General features: G+C 43.7%; 1 protein-coding gene across 5 annotated transcripts in view; it reads right to left on the reverse strand.

Moving 5' to 3' along the window:
• RNASEH2B (ribonuclease H2 subunit B) overlaps window positions 1–25,481 on the reverse strand; it is a 58,891-nt gene that overhangs the window by 15,967 nt on the left and 17,443 nt on the right. For 3 of the 5 annotated variants that reach the window (XM_025478392.3, XM_035704525.1, XM_035704527.2), the window contains exons 2-5: window positions 20,261–20,332; window positions 17,517–17,624; window positions 12,944–13,020; window positions 8,228–8,342 (exon numbers count right to left, since the gene is read on the reverse strand). In XM_025478392.3, the coding sequence (XP_025334177.1) occupies window positions 8,228–8,342; window positions 12,944–13,020; window positions 17,517–17,624; window positions 20,261–20,332 (372 nt within the window). Of the gene's footprint in view, window positions 1–8,227; window positions 8,343–12,943; window positions 13,021–17,516; window positions 17,639–20,260; window positions 20,333–25,481 lie in introns of those variants that run through there. The other 2 variants (XM_049099262.1, XM_049099263.1) reach the window with 2 other exon arrangements.

The following is a 25,481-nucleotide window of genomic DNA, read 5'->3' on the forward strand; positions in this document are numbered from 1 at the left end:
CGAGCGGACTCGACGCTCTGGGATCTGATGTTCGTTTTATTGAGATGAACTGGGTCCTGACCCTTGGCAGTAATTCTGACCCTGCTCTTTGTGGGGGCAGAACTTCTCCATGACTCTACAAAAACTCGTCATCTTGGTTCTTCTAGGTCTCTGATGGCTTTTCTTCTGATTCGTTTCTGGCTCAGTTGCTCCTGCTCCACGGCCAACTGTACTTTTCTCAGGGGGTGAGTTCATTTTTTTTTTTTTTTTTCAAGAAGGCTAACCAAACCCAACCAGGAAGCCTCCTCCCGGTCAACCAGGCCTGAACTTCAAGGCCATCACTCACTCCTGCCTCCTTGCCCACATTCTATCACTGGATTCCAGTATTACCTTTGCGGGGTCCATGGAGGAGGAAAAAACAAGACCAAATACATAAACAAAAAAATACCATGTCTGATATGAGGAGGCTTGACTTCTCATGGGTCTGTAACTACTTTATTTTTTTTTAAATTACCTTTATTTAGGAATAATGTTTATGTGGTTAATATACCCACTTTATATAATTTGAGGGTTTTGAACAAATGTACATATACAGTCATGTAACTGTCACCCCAAAACGTTCTCTTGAGCCCTTCTGTAGTCTATTGTTTCACACCTCTCCAGACTTCAGGTGACCACTGATCTGCTATCAAAATTGATTACTTTTTGCTTTATTCTAGAACTTCATGGAAATGGAATCATACAGCAAGTACTTTTTTGTGACCATCTTTTGCTCCACATAATTTCTGTGACACACATCCATTTCATTGCCACTACTAATAGTTCTTTTGTCTTATGGAGTAGTATCCCATGTACGGACAGCCTACATTTTGTTTACACACTCACCTACCAAAGGGCATTTAGGTTGTTTCTAGTCTGGGGCTATTTTGAAAAAGTTGCTATGAAAACAAAAATGCTGCTCTGAACGTTCTTGCACAAGTCTTTCCATAGAGATGTGTTTTTGTAAGTCTTGGGTAAACCCCAGGAGTAGAATGACTGAGTCGTAAGAAACTTGTCAAGTTGTTTACTATTTTATGCTTCCACCAGTCAGGTAGGCAAGTTCCAGTTGTTCCTCAACTTATTGTTTTTTTTTATTTCAAGCCACTCTAGTGAATACTAATGATATTTCCTTGTGGTTTTAATTTACATTTCCCTGGTGACTAACGATATTGAACATGTTTTCTGATGCCTATGGGCTATTTATAAATCTTCTTTTGCTAATTGTCTGTTCACACTTTCTGACTTTTTTTTTTTTTAAACTGGGCTATATGTATTTCATCTCATTATTGTGTTAAGACAACTCTTTATATATTTGAGATGCATATTTTTATCAGATATACCATGTAAAACATTTTCTTCCAACTATAGTTTATCTTTTTTTTTTTAGTGGGGTCTTCAAAAAAACAGAAGATATTAATTTTGATAAAATGTAATTCATGGGTACATTTATAATTTTTTTTTATAATTAATAGGTTTTGTGTCCTAAGAAATCCTTGCCTATCTTCAGGGTCACAAAAGTTTTCTCTTTTCTTTTAGAAGTTCAGTAGTTTCCATTTCTGCATGTAAATTAGTGATTTGGGATCCCTGGATGGCACAGCGGTTTAGCGCCTGCCTTTGGCCCAGGGCGCGATCCTGGAGACCCGGGATCGAATCCCACATCGGGTTCCCCGTGCATGGAGCCTGCTTCTCCATCTGCCTATGTCTCTGCCTCTCTCTCTCTCTCTGTGACTATCATAAATAAATAAAAATTAAAAAAAAAAGTAAATTAGTGATCTATTTTGAGTTAATTTTTCTAACCGTGAGGTGAATGTTAACACTGTTTTTCATATGAATATCCAAATTCTTCAGACCATTTGTTGAAAAGACTATCTCTTCTCCCACTGGAGTATCTTGATACCACTGAAAAAAATTCAATTGACTATATAAGTGTGGGTCCACTGCTGGGTTCTCTATTCTGTTCCATTATCTATATGTTTATCCTACACCAATGCCACACTTCCTTGATTGTTATAGCTCTAGAGTAAGTCTTGAAATCAGATTGTGTGAGTTCTCCAACTTTATTCTTTTTCAAAATTGTTCCAGTTATTGCAGGTCTTTGCAAATTCACATAAATTCTAGAATCAGCTCATCAATTTCTGGCTCTCTCCCCCAAGAAAGCTTGATAGGCATTACATTAAATCTATAGATCAGTTAGAAGAGAATGGACCTCTTAACAATACTGAATCTTCAAATTCATGAACATGGTATACCTCTCTATTTAATTCATTAATTTCTCAGCAATGTTTTGTAACATCCAGTATACTGGTCTTGCACATACTGTGTTATATTTATTTCTAGAACTTCATGATCTTTGATGATATTCTGTGTAATATGTTTTTATTCCATTGTCCAATTGTTCACTGTTAGTATACAAAAATACAATTCACTTTTTGTACATTGATTTTGTATCCTGTTTATTAGTTATAGTAATTTTTTTTGGTAGATTCATTTGGGCTTTCTACATACATGTATATACTTTTTATGTATAAAGATGGTTTCACTATTTAATTTCCAATCTATATACCATTTTCTTTTTCTTATTTTGTGAAACTCTTAGGACTCCCACTCCAATGGTGAATAGAGTGGTCAGAGCAGACATGCTTACCTTCCACCCAACCATAGGGGAAAACCGTGTTCAGTCTTTTACAGTGAAGTATGATATTAGCTTAGGTCTGTCATAGACGCCCTTTACCAGACTGAGGAAGTGCCTTTCTATTCTAATTTGCTAAGAATTTATTTTATGACTGAATTTTGTCACATGATTTTCCTGCATCTCTTGAAATGATCTACAATTTTTCTTTTGTCACGTGTAAACAGGTGAATTATGCAGATCGATTTTCTAATGTTCAACCAACTTTGCATTCCTGAGATAAACCCCACTTGGTTATGTTATCCTTTTTATATATTTGGTTTGCTGATATTTTATTAGGAATTTTTCAGTCTATGATCATAAGGGATATTGGCCTGGTTTTCTAAATAATTTTGACTTTGATATTGAGGTAATTTTGGCTTCATAAAATTTGTTGGGAAGTATTCCCCCCTCATCTAATTTCTGAAAGGACTTGAGTATCATTATTTGAGTATTATTTCTTTCCTAAAGTAACGTAGAATTAAGCAGTGATGCTAGTTGGGCCTGGAGGGTTCTTTTTTTTTTTTTTTGATAAGTTTTTAATTACACATTTATTTCTAATTGAACATTCCTTGGACAAGATGATCACTAAGAAATATCCAATTCGGATATCTCAGAAGGCTACAAAAGGCTACAATTGCGTAAATTATGAACTAATTTTGAAATTTACAAATTTTGATAAGTAAAGGGGTTCAAAATATTCGTGAAGGCCATAGATTACCCACAATTATGAAAAATATCATAACACGATTGTTTGTGTGTTAGACTTAACGTTTGCAAGAGCTGGTGAGTTAGATAATATGTACATATGTTGGAAGGTTTCTTTCCCTAATGTGTCTGGTGCCTATAAAACAGGTCTCAAACATCTGGAAAGACTGGGTTTACAAAATAAAGATGGAATAAAAGTGAGTCCACAATTAAATAACATGTTTAGCAATTGGGTAATCGGCTCACAGTCTTGCATTTCTCTGATGTATTACTGAACGAACTGCCTAGAGCACATTTTCACATCTACTTTCTCAATGTTTTCCATAACAGAAACTCATATGGTCTCTTTTTTTTCCCCCCTGCCCCCTGGAGATAGAAACTTGGCAACTGTACTTGGGGTATTTTAATCAGGTAAGTTTTCCTGGCTCTTCCTGTTAATCACATCGGACAGCCTAGTGCAGCTCTGGCGTGCAATGTGAAACAGTGTTCCACTCAAGATGAAGTTCATAACCCTTTATTAGGCCTTTCCCCTGTCATCCCTCCGCTGAATGTGAGCTCCTTTGGCAAGAAACAAACTGAGCCCCAGAGCTAGCAAACAGAGACACATCACTTCCTTCACTAATAAAGCAGGCAGAGCCGAGTAAGGTCACCGCCACCATCACTGGGGATACAAACAACCGTGGCTGGTTTATGCAGTAGGGATGAGGTGGGTGGGGGAGGTTCTCATAAACCCAGCAGGCTTAACCAGATCTTTAATGCCACAGACTTCTGAGACAGCATCTGGAGTCTAATATCAAAACAGCTGGCTGGGGAATTTGAGTGTTTGGGGTTTTGCTCCATCTGCACAGAGCCTATGGAGAGAACGGATGTTAATGGCAATCAGCTCTCTTCCTTATGTTTGCTCCCTCCCGTGGACATCACCTGACCACTCCTAGCAGTCCTCCTTGTTTCTTGTTTGGAAAATCCTAGCAATAAAATACGGAATGGAAGCAAACACTAGCGTATATATGGACAGTAATTCAAATAAGCAGCCGATACCCAAGGCCAAGGCAATCACTAGAAGAGGGGGATGGTTGCCTGAGAACAGGAAAGCTCACTGCCGGGATGAGAAGTCTGTCTTCTCCTTAAATTGTTGCAGTCCCCTGTCTTCTTTTCTGTCTCCCTCTTTTTGCCTCTGGAAGGGAAATTATGAAGATGGGGTATATCCCAAGACTGTTTTGTTTTGAAGTGAGTTTCTATTTTTATATGAGACACCACCTAAGGATTCTACCTAACACCTAAGTGTTCTGGAAGTGTTACACGGTTGCAAGAAGGAAGGGAAAGAGCTGCTGTCAGACAGGGGTTGTAGTTCTGGTGCTACCACTTCTATTGCCAGGATGCTAGTCCAGTAACTTCATCTCTTTGAGCCTCTGTCCCCTCATTTGCAAAAATGCAGGTTGTAGTAACAGTAAAGGGATACTGTAAAGATACAATACTTATGTAAAATACAGAGGATACATAATTTCTCACTAGATGGTAGATGTTTTTGTTATTATCCAATTATCCCCATTCTACTTCACTTAATATATATATTTAGCAATGGACCATCAAACGGATGCATATGGGTGTGCCCGGTCACTTAAACATCAACAAAGAATTAAAAATTTTCTAATTCAAAAAAATAAAATAAAATAAATAAAAATTTTCTAATTCAGAAGCCTTACTAGTACTCACATTCACTGAGCATTTACTATACATCCAGTGATCTCTGGGTACTGATTTACTTGTATTACATCATTTAATTCCAGAAACATCTCTTTATGGTAGTTAGCAGATACTATTAACTGCAACACTTAAATAACGCTCACATCCTGGTCATTCAATAATCTCAACACTATGAATAAAAGCTTTATTTTATGATCTAGAACAACTTTGCAAAGTACTAAATATAACATATGAGGGATACTCTCAACCTTTCCAACTCTTCATCTTACAGACCAAGAATGCTGAAAACTGAATGATTTCAACACTATATAACAAATACACTTTTAATTTTCCATATAAGCCAGTAGATCCTGAGATCAGATTACCAAACTATTCTCTTTTTTTAAAGATTTTATTTATTTATTTATTCCTGAGAGACACAGAGAGAGAGGCAGAGACACAGGCAGAGGGAGGAGCAGGCTCCCTGCAGGGAGCCCGACGCGGGACTTGATCCCAGGTCTCCAGGATCACGCCCTGGGCCAAAGGCAGACGCTCCACTGCTGAGCCACCCAGGCGTCCCTACCAGAGTATTCTTAAAGAAATTCTTTCCCCAAAAAGATATGAAACAAATACAATAAAATATTAACATTTGTTGATTACCAGGTTGAGTACAAATGATATCTGCAGTTTTTTATCTGAATGTTTTATATCTTGAATTTTCTCAAATTAAAATAATTGTTTTAGTTGCCCATAGATACTTTCACTTTCTGAGCAGATATTTTATCAGTCAAAATGTTTTCCAGGTTTCTTAACACTCCAGGTCTCAAATTTTTCTTTTTTAATGACAGTAAGGCAAAACATAAAGTGATAATTCAGATTTGATTTCCTATAGTAAAAGATGTATGCAGTTCTCTCTAGAAGTCTTGACAGTTTCTTCACAATCAAAACATTTTTTAAATCTTAATGGAAGGTTTAAAAACAAAACCAAACATTTTTAAAACAAGGAAAGAAAAGGAATAGTAGGATCTCTTATATCTCCCAAATATGCTTCAGCCTCAAAAAGGCCTGTTCATCAAAATACACATAAACAATCTCCCAGTACTTGCTTCACTCCTTAACCCAGAAGACAAATACGTGAAATACTGTCTTTATGTCAGTTCTGCATGCAAGGACAGCATGCTGAGATAGACAGCCTTTCCCATGAAGGTCCAAAGGGAAATGCATAGTATTTCGAAGTGTATTTAGAGCTGGTCAAACAGGTCAGTGCAGACCTTCCAACATTTAGGCAGTATTAAGAAGTCAAAGAGTTCGGGACAGCCTTCAGATAATGATTCAATCAACGGTCAGGGGTCCGTGTGCAGGAGGGAAGGATGAGAGAGAGGGAAGCTCTTGCTTTGGAGCACAGGCTGCAAGCTAACACATGCCGGTGCATTCACCTCGTTTCTGGATCTGGGCTTCTGGGTTTGGGGTTAACGTAACTGTCCTCGACACAACTCATAGGAGCACTGGGGATAATGAATTAGTTGCATTTTCAATTTACGTTAGCTTGGCAAAATTCAAATGACTTGCAATTATCCTCCATTATTGAAGCTTTCAGAAACGGCTGCGAGCTACTTCCCTCGCGACTGTTACCATCTCCCAGCTCAGGACCCAGCAAGGACCTTAACAGGACTCTTTAGACAAAACCCTGGTGCTATATACCATATCCGGAACGGAATGCTAAGCCCGGCCGAGCGTGAATTTAGTTGGATTTAAGATGTGAAATGCTATCAGTGAGGTCTCCCCTTTCGCGCTGTGAGCTCACACTTCTTGGAACCACCAGTTTCTTGGGCTCAAAACCGTCACAACTGCCAAACCGGCCACCTTTTGTGAATCAGCAGCTTGCTGTCTTGTTTCCCGCACCACATTTCCACATTAACCCTGAGCCTGCTTGAGTGACCCTTTTGAGGCATGGATGCCACGTGTGCACAGCGTTTCTAACTTTCCGGGACGTGCTCACGTACGCAGCCTCACTTCTTTCTCTCAGAATCCAAAGGAACAGTGTCTCCGGCTCATCTCCTGGGTTCCCCCAGCCCACTCCTCCCACCTGTGCCTCCAGGAGGCCACCGTGCCGCCAGGGCCCGACGCGGCAGTCATCCTGGACTCCTCCTCCTCCTCCTGGACTGCTGCCCAGCAGCCGGTGAGGCTGGTTCCCCGGACAGGTGCTACCTGCCGCTAGCTCTAGGTGCTAAGCTCAGGCTACTGTCATTCCTACCGGAGCCCCGCAGCAGCCTCTGGGGACCTGGCCTTAGACTCTCCGATGTGCTTTCCACATTATGGCTCACACTCTGCTGACGCTCCGCTACCAGTAGGCAGAGTCCGACACACATAAGCCCCTTCTTCATCTGAGAGCGTGCCTGTGTTCCCACCCCTTTCCTTCCTTACCACCTTAGAGGCACCACTGGCATCCTACATCCCGCTCACCTGAACTCCTTAGAGCTGCTGATCATGACAAACTCTCTCATGAACCCATGCCTCTGTGATGCCTCTGACCCTGATTTACCTTTTAGGGCTGCACTGGGAGCAACACGATACCCAACTGCTTGCACTCTCCAGCCGCAGGGTTATACACCTGTCCTGTGTGCACCCAGAACACCCCGAGTTCACTTCTATTACTCTCTGCTGCCATTGCCCTGCTTGCAATTTGTCCCCAGTAGACTCAGAGCTTAGTGAGACAAAGGATCATGTCTTATTTATAACCAGCCTGGAGTCTAACTCCAGTGCCCTACATAGGGTGCTTAGTTGGCACTCGATAAGCACTTCTGGATTCAATGAAGGCGTAGGCCTTACGTAATCTTACAAGTGAGAAATCCGAGGCCGAAAGCAGGTAAGGAACTGAACTGAAGTCACAGACTAGTTCAAAGAAGAACGGAGACCAAAGCCCAAGCCTCGTGACTCCTGGCCCTGTAGGAGACAGGCCACCGTATTCCACAGGATACAATTTCAAAGCCTGAACGATCCAGTGCAACAGAGAACCAGTTCTGACAAGTGGAAGCAAGTCTGAATGACAGCTTCCCCGATGGGTGATTAGAACAAGCCTTACGTTCACGGGGACAGGTGCCCAGCCTTTCCAGCAGCCACAAGCCTGATTTCAAAGGCCACCTAGGATACCTTTCTCCTCTGTCACGTGTTGAAGTAACTTCTCGAGATCAGGAAGTCTCAGCAACAAGATGCAATTTGGAAACGTGTCATCCAGCACAACTTGATCTAGCGGCTGGAACTTTCCCTGAAAAAAAAAAAAAAAAAAGACTTTATTCAGTCAAGAATGCAAGCACTCCAGTCAGCAAACTCAGAAACTCACACCTTTTATAAGAAAAGAGAAAAAGACACATCATCTCATAGCTGGACCTTTAAATAAAGTTCAAAGCCACCTGTTTCACCTAAAGAACCCCTACACTGGGCAGCCCCGGTAGCTCAACGGTTTGGCACTGCCAACAGCCCAGGGCGTGATCCTGGAGCCCCAGGATCGAGTCCCACGTCAGGCTCCCTGCATGGAGGCTGCTTCTCCCTCTGCCTGGGTCTCTGCCTCTCTCTTTCTCTCTCTCTCCTCTCTGTGTATTCCATGAATAAATAGATAAAATCTTAAAAAAAAAAAAAAAAAAAAAGAACCCCTACACTGGGAGAGGCTCCAGAACTGACCTCAGCTCCCTCCTGGAGCTCTTGAAAGCACTGGGGTTCCAACCAGCATTACCACCCGTATCTAAAGTACAGTCACGGGATGAAGCGGGATGGCGTGGGTGGATTCTGGAAGAGCACTAGAAGCCATGGAAGCTTGCACAGATGGTGGAGACTGCGTTGGGCTGCTCTCAGCCATTCAGTGGGAAGAAGAACCAGCTGAGGTCACACAGCAGGGGCCCTGACCAGGACTCAGGAATAAGCCCAGATCACACCCAAGGCAAACAGCTTCCCCTCATCCTTAGCCCAGGGCTGAAGAAAGAAGAAAATTAACCAAAATGAATCCACTCTTGCCAGAGCCATCTGACGGCGCTTCCAAATGTCGACCATAAGGAAAGACAAGACAGCCAGGCGGGTAGGTGCAAGGAGGCTGCTGTTAAATCCGGCTCATCTGCAGAGGTGGGTGTGCAAGGCCTGGGAGCCCAGGGGCCAGAGCACACACACAGGAATTCAGAACATTCTTCTTCCCAATCAGGTTGTTTTTACTGAACTGTCAGGAGCGTGGAGAGGTGAAGTCTGTCTAAATGATTAGTGCCCTGACTTGGAGATACTGGACCTTATAGAAAATGTATGGCCCTGCCCATGTCCCACTGCTAGCTCACTCTGCTTTTCTGTTTTGGCGACAACCTCATCGGAAGACAAAGAAACCATCTGGTCAGTTTTCTCACTGCAAATATAGCTTTCTTTGGTTTTAAGGGTGAAATCTCGTTCATTCAGTAGCAGGTGTGAAGGCTCCTAGTACTTTAAGTCAACAAGTGGCAAGAAATGCCTTAAATGCTTTTATCAGATAGTAAGAATAATCCGCAGACTTCCCAAGTCTTGCTGTCTCTAGATATCTACCTTAATCTACGTTCTTTCACGGTCAACAATATTTTCAATATTTAGCAGTTTAAAACAATATTCTGATTATATATAATGGACTGCCACACAGTAATGATATAATAATTTCATAATTAGGGATCCCTGGGTGGCTCAGCGGTTTAGTGCCTGCCTTTGGCCCAGGGCGCGATCCTGGAATCCCGGGATGGAGTCCCGCGTCAGGCTCCCTGCATGGAGCCTGCTTCTCCCTCTGCCTGTGTCTGCCTCTCTCTCTCTCTCTCTCTCTCTCTCATGAATAAATAAATAAATAAATCTTTAAAAAAAGCCAACTATGTGTTAAAAAAATAATAATTTCATAATTAATATTTCATTCTCCCTTTCTTTACCATATAGGCCCCAAAAGGAAACTCAATAGCAACCTGCTTCGAAATAAAGTCAGTAACAGTTGGGATAGCTAGAAAGAAGAATCTCTCTGGTGTTAAACTTTATGATTACAAAAGATCAGGTCAACGTTTCAAAAGCGCATCCCAATATCCTTGAACTCAATAGGACAAGATCGTATCTAAAATGCAGGGAAGGAAGGAAATACCTAAATGTCTCATGAGTTATCTTATAGGGCATCAGGTATTTGAGGAGAAAAAGTAAGACAGTTTACAACGAAAGCCAACCACCACTTTGAGCAGGATTTCTGCTTCGCTGTCCCTGTCGACCTGAACCACGGTACCCTCGGGCCTCCCAGGGGGCCCGGCTGAGGGCTACTTTGCTACAGTCGTGGTCCTAGCGGGACACCGGCAAACACCCCCACAACATGAAGGGAGAGGCTTTCTCTCTGTTCATGCATCCCAGAAAACAAATGGGAGCCAACTCAAGTATTGAACTGAATACAACCAGGTCCTTCCTTCTGGGGGTGACCAGAACCACTCCTGCTCCCTAGAGATGAAGACTTCCTAGCTTCATTGCATATATACCTTAAACTGCCTCGCTCACGGTAGCTTCCAGATGATGAGCACCATGGATGAAGCGAGGAATAAAACCTCCCTGGTCCACATGCCAGGACGGAGGATGTAGGGAAGGAGGAGAATGCAAGAAGCTAAGCTGCATCAGGAGAGAAAATGTGACTTAAAGTTTCAAGTCCATTTTATTGCTTTCAGTTTTTATAGCAAATTAAATTGACAGACCTACTGTATGGAAGTTCTGGAAATTTGGTCTAAGGACTAAGTAAGATGAGCCCAAAAACATTTACACAATAAGCAAACATCAGAATATAAAAACCCAGATTCTTCCAAGCAGTTTAAATAGCACTTCTTCCTTAAAATTGTTAATTCACAGGTTTTCCAACTGTGGTTGGTAGATCCCTGGGAGTCTCTAATACTTTTTCAAGGTCATTTTCACAATAATGCTAAGATACTATGTGCATTTTCACTGTGTTGACATTTGCCCTGCAGAGGTGGGCAGAGGTGCAGCCTCCTGAGCACCAGCCATGGCCGTGGCACCAACCTGTGCTCCTGTGCTCAACCAGGAGCTCCTGTGCTCTCCACTGCCATGCAGGGCAGTTAAAAAAAGAGAAAAAAACAGTTTTACTGAAGGATATCCTTGATTAAGGAGTAAAAGCAATTACTTTTTGGTTAAACCTTGACCCTGAGTACAAATCTTTTATATATTCCATGTGTTAAAAGTGATGCTAAAGCCCTTCTGCTACCCAGGCATCGTGATGACCTCAAGAAAATGTCCTTGCATCACTAAGCCAGGAGCAGAAATGGCCTCTTTTTCCCCTTTTTGTAGGATACCATTTTCAACTGGAAAAAACCATCGTGGACTATGGCTGTTCAGACTTGGGTATTTGGCTGGACATCAAAAAAGTGAACCCGTCACCTCAAGGAAAAGACTGGCAGTACTTGTAGCCTATGATACAATTTTAATTTCCAAGTGAAAATCAGAATCGTAGAAGAGTGGCCTCTGCTGCCGTGACAGCTTCCCAATGACTCGGTGGTGACAGCAACAACGGAGAGAGAGACAATGAGGTGTGTCCAGACGTGGAAGGTCTGCAGAATCCAGCGGAACAGTATTCTCCCAGTGACTATCCCAATGCGTGATATTACAAAGTCATATGTGGGTAAAAAAAATCCATTCTCGGTGCAAGACAGACCAACAGACTCACATAATCAGCACATGGGGACTTCACTGACGGGGTTTCAGATTCTGTATTGCCACTGACGTTTCAGAAACCACCCCCCTCGATGTTTGGAGTGGTTTCAAACAAGAGTATCCACAGTTACCTGAAAGAGCCTATTACACCGTCCTTCCCTTTTCCGACTACACATCTCTGCGGGGCTGCACACTCTTCATATACTTCCACCGAAACACGTGGAAACAGATAGAATGCAGAGCCAGATACGAGAACCTAGACGTCTTCTATTGAGCCCGACATCAAGGAGATTTGCAAAAAATGGAAAACAGTGCCACACCCTCCACTGGATCTTTATGTTGTCACGTAATGGGCTTATTATTTTTATTTCAAAATAAACTAATAAAATTATTTTTAGATTTCTCAGTTTTCATTTCTAATGCAGTCAATGTATCAGAATCTATACATTCTACACATGTATCAGAATCTATACATGATACATCTAATGTATCAATGTATCAGAATGTATATCCGAATGTATCAGTATCCTGATAGATAAAATTAGGAGCAAAGAGCTTTTGGGGACCCTTAGAAACTGTCAGGAGTGTAAAGGTATCCTGAGAGCAGAATGCCGCAGGACCTCTGGCTGAAACTATCGCTCCGTGAAGTCTGTCCTTACACTGCACAGGTAACTTCATCCTGTGGATCCCAACTGGGATCCCTAAAGTCTCGGGTGCAGCAGCCCCATTAATGAGCTTTTCCTAGGCACACCACAGTTTACCTAAAGTCTCTCACAAAGAAGGAAATGAAAGAAAATAAGTCTTCTTTCCTCCCCGAAGGCCTGAGGTCAGTTTCTTAACATCTGTACTGTATTTCAAAATTAATGAGTACTTCACGATAACATTTTCATCGTTAGGCTTTTTGCCAAACGAGCCGGGCACGTGGCAGAGAGGGCTCGGCCGTTCTCAGAAGTCACAGGAAAACTAGATCAGGGCTGGCTCTCAGGCGTGGAGGTGCTCCAAGCCATCCCAGCCCACCTGGTACCCATCCATGTTCTATACCAAAGATGCCAACCTGAGTTAAATTACACGACGTCTGAATTGTGGGGACTCTACATCTGGGTCACGGGGAGCAAAGAGAGAAGCTCAGCCGAAGAGCACCCTACTCCGTCGTCCCCTCACCGTTAACACCCCAACAGGGAGACCCACCTCCTTATCAGCCTTTCTGAGGTAGTGGAGAAGCAGAAATAGAGGATCCATGGGTGTGGCGAAGTGGAGCAGACCACCTACAGATTAAAAAGAGAACAAAGGAAATTAAATGTCTTGGAAAGACAACTTAGTTATTTCATCTTAATCCCAATGTGGAAACCATTCCTTGAAAAATATACGTGGAATTCCAAATTCAGAAGTTCTTCTTACATAGGCACAGGATTTTTTTAATAATAAATTTATTTTTTATTGATGTTCAATTTGCCAACATACAGAATAACACCCAGTACTCATCCCGTCAAGTGCCCACCTCAGTGCCCGCCACCCAGTCACCCCCACCCCCCGCCCTCCTCCCCTTCCACCACCCCTAGTTCGTTTCCCAGAGTTAGGAGTCTTTACGTTCTGTCTCCCTTTCTGATATTTCCTACCCATTTCTTCTCCCTTCCCTTCTATTCCCTTTCACTAATATTTATATTCCCCAAATGAATGAGACCATATAATGTTTGTCCTTCTCCGATTGACTTATTTCACTCAGCATCATACCCTCCAGTTCCATCCATGTTGAAGCACATAGTGGGTATTCGTCATTTCTAATGGCTGAGGAATATTCCACTGTATACATAGACCACAGCTTCTTTATCCATTCACAAATTACCAAAACTGGATCAGGCGCAGGATTTTCTATAGAACTCTTTTGAAAGGCAGAATGTGCTAAGTGTTGTCACCACCTGTCACCTAACACTGTTAATACAGTCTCATTAACTATATTCCCTGTGCTGTATTTTTCATTTCTGTGACTTATTTATTTTACAACTGGAAGTCTGTACCTTTTCATCTTCTTTATTTCAGCCAGCCGTCCCCCCAACTCACCTTCCCTCTGGCAACCACCAGTTTGCTCTCTGTATTTTAGAGTCTTTTTTGGGGCGACTGAGTGGCTCAGGCAGTGTCTGCCTTTGGCTCAAGTCATGATCCCAGGGTCATGGCATTGAGCCCCATGTCGGGCTCCCTGCTCGGTGGGGTGTCTGCTTGCTCCCATCCTCTACTCATGCTCTCTTTCTCTCAAATAAAGAAAGAATATCTTTTTTATTAAAAAAAAAAAAAAAAAGTGGGGGCAGCCTGGGTGGCTCAGCAGTTTGGCGCTGCCTTTGGCCCAGGATGTGATCCTGGAGACCCAGGATCAAGTCCCGCATCAGGTTCCCTGCATGGAGCCTGCTTCTCCCTCTGCCTGTGTCTCTGCTTCTCTCTGTCTCTCTCATGAATAAATAAATAAAATCTTAAAAAAAAAAGTGTTTTTTTGTTTGTCTCTTTTGTTGTTTACTTGGTTGGTTTCCTAAATTCCATTTATCAGTGAAATCATACAGTATTTTTCTTGGACTGACTGACTTCATTTAGCATTATACCCACTAGGTCCACCCATGTTGTCACAAATGGCAAGATCCCATTATTTTTTATGGCCGAATAATATTCCATTGTAAATATACATACATATGTATTGTTCTAGTTGAAGTTCATATATGAACTTCACATATATATGAACATATATCTATGATTTTTTTAGTTTAGTTATATATATATATATATATATATATATATATACACATATATATATATCTCCTCTGACAAAGGAAACAAAAGCAAAAATGAACTATTGGAACCACCCAAAAAAAAAAAAAAAGAGATCTGGACATTGAAGGAAACCATCAACCAGATGAGAAGGCAACTACTGAATGGAAAAAGATATCTGCAAATGATACAGCCAATAGAGGGTTAATTTCCAAAATACATAAAGAACTTATACAACTCAACACCAGAAAAACAAATAATTTGATTAAAAAATGGGCAGAAGACCTGAATAGATATTTTTCCAGAGAAGACTTCCGGATGGCCAACGGACACACGAAAAGATGCTCAACATCCCTCATCATCAGGAAAATGCAAATCAAAACCACCATGAGATATCACCTTACACCTGTCCGAGTGGTTAGAATAAAAAATACAAGAAATAACAAGTGTTGACAAGGACACAGAGAAAAAGGAACCCTTGTGCACTATTGGCAAGAATGCGAATTGGTTCAGTCACTGTGGAAAACAGTATGGAGGGAGATTCCTAGAAAAGTAAAAATAGAAGAGCCACGTGATCCAGGAATTTCACTACTGAGTATTTGCTCAAAGAAACAGAAAACACGAATTCAAAAAGATACATGCACCCTGATGTTTATTGCAGCATTATCTACAGTAGCCAAGGGATGGAAACAACCTAAGTGTCCACCGAAGGATGAATGAAGAGACAAGATATGGAATATTTAGAAATCATTTCTAACAGAGGTCTTCCCACCATCCCAAATAAGGGGCAAGAGTTGGGGGAAACACTGACTGAACGTGAACCAGGGAAACATTAGGAGACCTGTATGTATAAGTTTACCTATAAAGCTTCAGTAAAAGGTAATTTCCTATTTTTTGAGGATGAAGCCATGGGCAAGCAATAGTCTTCCCTCCATACATAGCTCTTTTTATGGTCTGTGGGTTAAGAGCTCGAAACTGCCAATGATTTAAAGCTCAGAAAGTGGTTCCCCACCTGAGGCCCTGCCCTATTCAAACCTCACCCTATCCTCTTACTCCCTGAGAAAAAGGCATGAGGAAGAGAGCCTAATAATAAGACTGAGCATAAGAAACAGGACACTCTGTAGTAAGATTCATGGTACTATCCAGGGAAAAAAGGCAAATCAAACAAACTAGTCTATCCATTCCCCACTTTTCTTCCCTCGTCACAGCCCATCCAAGCATCCCAGACTCTCTTCCATAAGCCAGAAGATATAGTTCATCAAATGGAATAATAAACAATTCCTTTATCTTTATACTTATTTTGGTTTCAGGGAACATACGTACTTACTTTTATTCCCTAACAGAGCAACCCACCTCTACAGCCAAGAACTTCTAACCCCTAAATTATATATGCAATTCCATTTCATAGTAAGTGAAAGGAAATTTAAGAGAGTAATTTCACATTATATTAGTTGATTGTTCTTTTTAAAGTAGAAGAGAAGCTTATGAAAACAACCTCTTAGAAGCTCTAAGCTCCTTTTATATGAGGCATCCACGATAGAAATTAGGAACCGGTTTCTAGGTCTGAAAACAATATCCTGGTGGCTATTCTTAAAAACAGTTCTCTTTTCAAGGCTGAGTTTAAAAAGAAGACGATAAAAAAAATAAAAATAAAAAGAAGACGATGATGAAAAAAGCAGGCACTTTGCTATCTATGAACCTAAAACCACTTGAATAAATAAGGTCCATTAAAAAAGAAAGGGGAGGGGGGCAGGTACCAGCTCTGACAGTCCAGGAGAGGTGATCAATATTTCCCAGTTTCATCTGGGTGTTACTGTGTCTCTTTAAGCTAAACCCAATTGCAAGTGCATCACGTTAGGAGTTGGAACTTTCATATTTTGCCAGATCAACGAGCACAGCAGCAACAATAAAAGGGAATGCAGACTTTCCACCTGCCGGACTACATACACAGACGGCCACTGCATTTTGGCGACCGAAAGCCAAAATGTGCAATACATATTCTTAGGCACGAAGGTATAGGAAATTTGTCACCAGCAATAAACTCTTGCTCTGGAATGTCTCAGAAGAAAGTGGCCTTTCCATCTTGGCACTAAGTGAAGACATACACAGCCAAGAGAAAACAGAGGGCTTACAAAGAAATACAAAAATACTCTCCAAAAACGATGAGAAAAGAGGCAGAGGGAACGCGGAATGCCTCAACTATCCCCGACTCCCCCCACCTCTCCACTCCTAGAACCATCAGAACACATCGTATCCGTTTTCCTTCTGAGTCAATGCTGCCCCCAAATCAGAGGACCAGTAAAAGAAACAGAATGTTGGTGCTGGGTATGTCGGGGATATGTGGGTGAGGGCAGTAATAATTTATATGACAAAGCATTAAAAAATCTGTTATATTCTATTTTATTTTAAAAGCAACAGCAGTATCCATTTGCAAAGGAATAAAATGCTACTACTAAAATGTGAAGATCCTCAGAAGTGCCTAGCAGAAGAACAGAGTTCCCAGTCCATATAATGCAAACCCCCAAGTTAGAACGATCATCTAATTTCTTTTTTTTTTTAAGATTTTATTTATTCATGAGAGAGAGAGAAAGAGAGAGGCAGAGACACAGGCAGAGGGAGAAGCAGACTCCATGCAGGGAGTCCAAGGCGGGACTCGATCCCGGGACCCCAGGATCACGCCCTGGGCCGAAGGCAGGCACCAAACCACTGAGCCACCCGGGGATTCCCCGATCATCTAATTTCTAAGAACCCATCAGTGTTTTAAGACACAAAGCAGAGTTATTAGTTTAAATTGTCCTACTATGTAAGATATGCTGGATATTGATCTTAACTTGCTCCAATGATCTTCCCCTTGCCCTGGATTATACCCTGTTGATGCCCAGGCAGCCACGGCATGGGCCCGACTGCGAACTGGGCCGCCAGGCCTGTGCCTCCACACGTGTAGGGTGGGAAAGCCTTCCCACACCAAGTAGGTGTTTGGTGAATGGAAATATATACACGAGTCACTCACCTGATTGGACTGATTGGTCTATAAACCAAGAATGGTGTTTCTCCTTGAAAACTTTTATTTCAAACAGCTGCTGGAGACACAGATCGAACAAGTAAATGGTTCCTTCCCCTGTTAAGACAAATCTGGTTTTTATTTGTAAGTTTTCTTTTTTTTTTTTTTAATTTATTTATGATAGTCACAGAGAGAGAAAGAGAGAGAGGCAGAGACACAGGCAGAGGGAGAAGCAGGCTCCATGCAGCGGGAGCCCGATGTGGGATTCGATCCCGGGTCTCCAGGACCGCGCCCTGGGCCAAAGGCAGGCGCCAAACCATTGCGCCACCCAGGGATCCCTATTTGTAAGTTTTCACACGCACGGAGCATCAAGAGGCTGTCCAGGCTGTCCCACAGTTCTGAGGAGTGTCCCTACTATGAACATAAACATTCTACACGAACTGGCTCCAAGGAAAGCGTGTGGCTATCATAGACAGATGCTTATTTTCCAGCTCTGTGATCCTCACTCAAACCAATAAATAAAAAAGCGCAAGTCATTCATCTCAACTGCTACAAAGCGTCTCACTGACTCCTGGGTTAGGTCACTAAGAGAAACCCGTTCTTAAACTGCCCAAACCTACTGGTTCAGCCAGATGCACGGAGCTGGCGGGTGGCTCCTCCCGTGGGGACCCCAAGGGCCAGCTCTGGGCGAGGAAGGACCTCGAGTCTGAATCTATGTGCACCACATGCTGGGCGTGTGCCCTTGGGGAAGGTATGGAAACCTTTCTGTGCCTCTGTTTCCACCTCTGTAAAGTGGGAGCAATATGGAACCGACCTCACAGGTTTTTGCAAGGATTATAAAGGCAGAGCACGTGCAGAGTTCTCAAAACAGTACCTGGCACGTAGTAAATGCTCAGCAAACGTTAGCCTTTATTTTTCCACAGTCATGTAGTAAATGCAAACATTTGTTCCTCTGTTGTTTATTTTTTATTTTTTTTTAAAGATTTATTTATTTATTCATTCAGAGAGACCGAGAGAGAGGCAGAGACACAGGCAGAGAAAGAAGCAGGCTCCACGCAGGGAGCCCCATGGGGACTCGATCCCGGGTTGCAGGGGGCGCTAAACCACTGCGCCACCAGGGCTGCCCTGTTCCTCTGTTGTTTAAAGGCATTTACATAAAATAAATTTTACAAGGAGTCTTTTTTGTGCACCTTTACTTTTGTTGCATGCTTCACAACCCTTTACTGCTACCAAAGACTTCGCTTGAAAAAAATTGCTTGCCTCAACTTAGTCTGATGTGTAATGAGGAGTTTCAGGTAATATAGCTGACCGATTCCATTTTCAATTCAAATTCAACTCCACGTTGAGGAAGAGGACACGGGAAGAAGCCAGAAATGTGTGCCTTTCTTGTGGCCTCCAATGATGTCTTTCCATCAACACCAATAAGGCACCACCCATTGGGTTTCCTTTGCTCTTACTATTCAGGACCGACCCACCAGCACAACGCTCTAATTGGTTACGTATCAGATGTCTACTCAAAACCTTATAAAATCAATTACAACTTTCTAACATACATCTTGTAAAATAATGAAAAAATAATCCCACATGGAGGTGCATCAATACTACTATGTATTTATGGAATATTTTAATGTTTTTGCCTAAAAATCAAACACAAAATGCACTTAATATAGAGTCAAAATGAAATTAGTTGCCATAGAATATGTATCTCTGTACACAACACTTTCTTTTTTTAACTTTTTAAAATTTTTATTTATTTATGATAGTCACAGAGAGAGAGAGAGGCAGAGACATAGGCAGAGGGAGAAGCAGGCTCCACGCTCCGGGAGCCCGACGTGGGATTTGATCCCGGGGCCCCAGGATCATGCCCTGGGCTGAAGGCAGGCGCCAAACCGCTGCGCCACCCAGGGATCCCCAACGCTTTTTATATTAAAAAAAAAAAAAATCAAAAAAAAAAAAATCACTTGGGCAGCCCTGATGGCTCAGCGGTTTGGTGCCGCCTTCAGCCCAGGGCATGATCCTGGAGACCTGGGATCGAGTCCCGCGTCGGGCTCCCTGCATGGAGCCTGCTTCTCCCTCTGCCTGTGTCTCTGCCTCTTTCTCTCTCTCATGAATAATAATAAAATGAATTAAATAAAAATTTATTTTATAATAATTCATTTATTAATGAATGAATTTATAATAATAATTCATTTTATAAATAATATGAATAAATAAATAAAATTTATTTAAAAAATCACTTCTAGACTGGGAACAAATACACTGCCTTTTGGTCAGAACAAAATAATGGAAGTACCACTAACAATGAAAACACTCAAAATCCTGGCAGGTCAAGAGAAAACTTTGTTTTTGTTGTTGTTGTATTTGTTGTTTTACTCTGATTATTTTACTTCACAACATAAAATGAATGTTAAGTGGAGGCTAATGTTGGATAGCTGCTTTAAGAAGAGTTGGCTTAAGAAAGCTAAAGATTAGTCTGTTTTCAGAGAGAAACTAAACACACCACTTCTTATCTTGCATGCATTTCTGATGAGCGAACAGTTCTACAGATTTAGAAGGAGAAATAAAAAATAAGAAAGAAATAAAAAATGTTCAGATCAAGCTTGCTTTTGTCACCCAGCAACGCTGTCTTACCTTTAAAAGCTAGTAAGGAAGGACAGACGTACGAAGGTAAATAAGTATACAGACTTTTTGGCAGCAATGTTTAAAAAAACCTTAAAGTTACTGCTATGTGAGAAGGGGAGAGGAAAGCTTACCTGAACATGGGTTCACCAATTTTACAAACATAAGCCCACTTTTCATCTTCTTTGAAGCATCTTTTAAATATTCTGAAAAGAAATAAGTTTGTAAAAGTAAGACATTTGCTTTGTTGCTCACCTTATTTACTCTGTTTTTCTTTTCCCTTCTGTTTACGTGGTTTTTCTTTGTAAACTCTCGAGCTCCCATACGGTTGTACCCTCTATGTCCTACGTAGGCCTTCTCAAGCCTATATGCACCACCTCTATTTTCTCCAAATAATGTATCTTTAATCTATCTGGAATACGCCTGGGTAGAAGACATGGAGAGGAGATCCAACTCTTTTTTTTTTCCCCCCCAATGAACTGCCCAGTTGTACCAATGCTGTCTTCTAAAAACCCATGACTGGAACAGATCCTTTAGGCTACGTGTTTAAACTACACTTATAAGTCTGCGTATGGGAATTCTATGTCGGTCCACTAGTCTGTGTCTTTATTAGCATTACTATTTCAAAATTTTGATTATTACAGCTTTAAAATACATTTCAATATCCATCGAAGTAAGCTCTCTCATTATGTGTCCTCTACAATATTTTACTGTCAAAGTTTTAATCGTGTAGATCAAACCACGATGGCCATTTTATTCATAACATCCTCCACGCATTTTGAATGCACCCAGACTCCTAGAGACTCTCTCTCCAGAAGGAACAAAGGGGCTCCGATCATCGAGCAGAGCAACAACCCCCCAAAATCGCAAATCAGAGAGCTTTGCAGTAAGGAGCGGCTCTTTATGGTTTTTATTTTCTCTGGCCCCCACTCCCTTCCCCTACTTCAGATCTTCACATGCTTAAATGTAGCAAGCGTGATTAGAAATCGGTTTCTTCATAAATGGTTAAAATACAGCTTTCTTCTTAAAATAAGAGTAACATTAACTATATAAAGGGAAAAAAAACCTGATTTTGAGATTTCCACTTGCAACTAAATGGAGTAACAGGACTGTATCTATCCTCCCACCTGAAACCACCACCACCAACAACAAAATATACAAAACCGTTAAGTTCCAGACACTGAGCGGTGATTCCCGAGAAATGGGCAACGATCGAGGGGAGCCCCCCGAATGCCCCCGCCTACTGCCTGGGGACGTCTGCAGCCCGGAGTGCAGAAGTGAAGGCCCCAGATGATGCCGGGTGGCCTCCTTGGATAGAAGAGGGGGCGCTGAAGGTCCTAGAGGCGCCAGGGCCATAGTTCAGAGGGCAGCGTACGGGCAAGGAGGGAGCTACAAAGAAACAAAACCCCAGAGACGTGCACAAGGGAAAGCTGCAGTCCTGGGACGCAGACCCCGACGCACCTGCGAGGACAGAGGCCGCCCCGTGGTTGCCAGGCCAGGGGTGCCTGGTGGCACAGGGCTCTCAGCGCCGGGCAGGTGGGCGCCCCCACACCCTCCACGCACCCAGAGGGTCTCGCCTCAGCAGCAGGAAACCAAGGGCCCAAGCTAAGTTCTGCTGTAGCACCAACGAAGGGCTTTAAAAAGCAAGACCGAAAAGCACCAAAGCGTTTCTGAGCCCCTTCCCTGCGCCCAGAGGGAAGCTCCAGATTACTTAGAGGTACACGAAAATATTCGTCAACTCAAAAGGTAAAATTCATGATGTCTGGCACTGAGTCGCATATTCCTGGGCGTTCAAAGCCACAGAAAATGGCCCACGAGGAGGAAAATAAAAGAATCAATGATTGAGGGAGGGGTCCTGATCTTAGACATGGATGTTAGAAGGATCGGGCAAGGGCAGAAGGACGACATTCCTCATGCACTGAAAATTAAGTCGAGACACAGAAGGTTTTTTTAAAAGATCCAAGTTGAAATGAAAACTACGCTAGATGGGATTAATGGCAGGAGGAAAGGTTAACGAACTGAAGACATCGCAACAGAAACCAGGTGAAATGAAAACACGGAGAAAAAAGAATGGAAAATCAGTGGCCCATCAGGGAGCTGGGAGGGGACTCAAACATCCTACTAATCTACGTGTCACTGGAGAGGATGCGGGGAAGGGAAAAATGTTTGAAGAAATTATGGCTAAATATTTTCAAATCTGATGAAATCAGCACACCCACAGGTTCGAGAAGTTCAATTAAACCCAAAGCACAGGAAAGAGGCGTAAACTATACATAATCGATGGTTCAGAGCCAGTAATAAAGGGGCAGATCTTAAGAGCGAGTTAAAGGAGACACGTGATGGGCGGCGGCGCGGAGCTACAGGCGGCAGCAATTGGTTGCTGGAAACCGTGCAGCCAGAGGCCACACCGGCGACTCGGACGTCCTGACGGAAAACGTGAAGATGCCAGAGCAACCGGCCTCGGGAAATGAGGGCGAAAACAGACTTTCTGGGGCACGCAAGGGCTGAGAGCAGGAACCACAGACAGGCCGCCATCCAGGGAACGTGAAGGAAGCCTGGCGAAAGCAAGGCGGCCGGGTGGAGGCACGAACCGAAGGCGGCACGGAGGGCGCTGGGAAAGGAGGCCACACGGTCCCAGGAATCACTGGACTCGCTTTAAAGATCACGACCCGGGGGCTCAGTGGTGATGGCCTGCCCTTGGCCCAGGCCGTGACCCCGAGTCCCGGGATCGGGTCCCCCTCGGGCTCCCCGCAGGAGCCTGCTTCTCCCTCGGCCTGGGTCTCTGCCTCTCTCTCTGAGGGTCTCAGGAATAAATAAATAACATCTTTAAAAAAAAAAAGATCACAGACAACACGAGTAGTGCGGGGCTTGCCAGGTGGACGTCAGCGAAACGGGAGACAGGGAGGCGCGCGGGCCAGGGCAGGGCGGGAAGGCCGTGGCCACGGGTCAGGCCTCGGGGAGATTCCCCTGCCCCCGGGGGGCGGGACGTCGAACCCCAAGGGGTCACCAGAAGTAACAAAAAGAACAAAAAGCGCTGTCACTGATAAGGTAACATGGGAGGTGAAACAGAACCATAAAGACTCAATTCACCCAAAAAGGCAGAAAGGGAGTACGAGACGGACGTTTTGGAGGACACACAAGACAGACGGCAGACAGGCGGCAGGACCTAACCCTATCAATAATCACACGCAACGTCAAAATCTGTGCCCCCCAATTCGAAGGCAGCAATTTTCGGATTCACTGAGAAAGGTGAGCACCACACCTGCCTGTAGAGGCCACCCTAGAGACGCAGGCAGGCCCGAGGGAGAGAGGCAGATGGGTGCCCCCTATCCTGCTCCCACCGGGGAGAGAGAGCCCAGCTGGCCCTTAACAACAGACAAGCAGACGACCCCAGCGTCCAGCCCCGTCAGGTGGCCGCAAACGGCTCTCGCCCGGGCTGCACCCTCTCCGGCGACCCCTGGCCCGGCCGCACCTCGGCCGTCGTGAAGGCCGCGGCCCCGCACAGTGCCTGGCCTTGTCCAGTGAGGGTTTTCGTTCCTCTGGGTAAACATCAGTAGTGGAATTACTGGGTCTTACGGTGACTCTAGGGGCTTCAGGGTTTTTTTGAGGAACCTCCATACTGTTTTCCATATGATTTCACTTACATTTGGATTTTAAAAAAGATTTTATTTATTCCCGAGAGACACACAGAGAGGCAGAGACCAGGCCGAGGGAGCAGCAGGTTCCCTGCGGGGAGCCCGAGGTGGGACTTGATCCCGGGACCCCGGGGGCACGGCCTGGGCCCGAGGCAGACGCTCCACTGCGGAGCCACTCAGGTGCCCTCATATTTGGAATTTAAGAAACAAATTAGTAAAGGAAAAAGCAGCAAACCAACCAACCAAAAGCCGACTCTGAACTGTAGAGGGCATGTGAGGGGTCAGGAGTCCACGCGTAACGTGTGCACTGTGGAACCACCGTGTTGCACACCTGAAACTAACACATCTGAGTTAGTTATACCGGAATTAAAAAAAAATAAGGGAAAAAAAAGAAAATTTCAAGGTCGTGTCATTTCGTAAGGATAAGAGGATCGAGAGGAACTAGTCGTCGACGTTTTCGCCCCACGGGAGCGGGGAGGCTCACGGCCCCTTGCCCGGCCCGGGCCGCGCCCTACCCTGCCCGCCCGCGCTGTCGCCTTGTGGTTCTGAGGATGGTCTACACGGAGCCACGCAGGTCTGATTGTAGGAATCTCTTCAGACCTTCCTTCGTGCGGCTTACAAACCCGAGGGACGCCCAGCGCCGCTAAGAACTTTCCCGAAGGCCGCCGGGTGGCTCCCGCCTGCTGCGCCCCGGCCCCGGCCCGGCCGCGCTCTGGTCTCCCCTTCAGCACGCCCGCCCGTCTCCCGACTTCAATTTGGTGAACGTTATGGATTTTTTAAATTTCTTTTCTTTTTTTTTTTTCCTCAATGGAGAGTTCTGGTTCTGGTGACTCTTGCCAGGTCTCCTTCAACTTTCCTCCAGCGCTCAAAAGAATTAAAATTTACAGACACCAAAGGTCCAAAAAATATCATTTTTGACGACTAACCATACAAGGGAAGCAGTGTCTCCATTTTTCTCAGGAAGGGCACTAGGTCCAGAGGATTAGCTACAGCCCAAAACGTCAAACTAAGAACGTTGGAATTACTAAGTGCAAATAAATACAGACGTTATTGCGTTTGGCTGCAAAGGCCAAGGTTCTCTGAAATACACTGCGGGACGCTTCAGCGCAGAGAACGCTGAAGAAGTCCACGTCGTAGGGGAGGAGCAGCTTTTCTCCGCTGTGCCAAGAAAATAACCCGCCGTCGGACTGAATCCTTCAACACAGGATTCCACTGAGGTGCTACCCTCTTTAATGATAGAATTGTTCTACCTCTTTAATGATAGGATGGATTTTATTGATCTTTTTATTTTTAAAAATATTCCATTTATTTATTTGACACAAGAGAGAGAAAACACAGGAAGGAGAAGGGGGGGAGGAGCAGAGCCCCCACTGAGCAGGGAGCCCGATGCGGGGCTGGATCCCAGGACCCCGGGATCATGACCTGAGGCGAAGGCAAATGCTGAACTGAGCCCCCCAGGCGCCCCCATAGAATGGATTGTATTGTAAAATCCATGTCTCCTGCCTACTTCACTCATTCATCTATTAACTACTGATGAGCAAAGGAGACCCAGCCTGCTCCCATGAGGAGCTGATGGACGTTCCACGGAAGAGACGGACACCGCGTCCCCCAATCATGCAGATGTAGGCTCCAGGTGCAACAGCTGCTAAGGAGGACATGCATGGAATCAGAGGCCTTCAGATGAGGACACCACTAGGTAAGCAGGTCCGAGAGGCCTTCC

The sequence above is a fragment of the Canis lupus genome, chromosome 22, assembly GCF_003254725.2.
Source record: "Canis lupus dingo isolate Sandy chromosome 22, ASM325472v2, whole genome shotgun sequence".
In the NCBI taxonomy this organism is placed as follows: domain Eukaryota; kingdom Metazoa; phylum Chordata; class Mammalia; order Carnivora; family Canidae; genus Canis; species Canis lupus.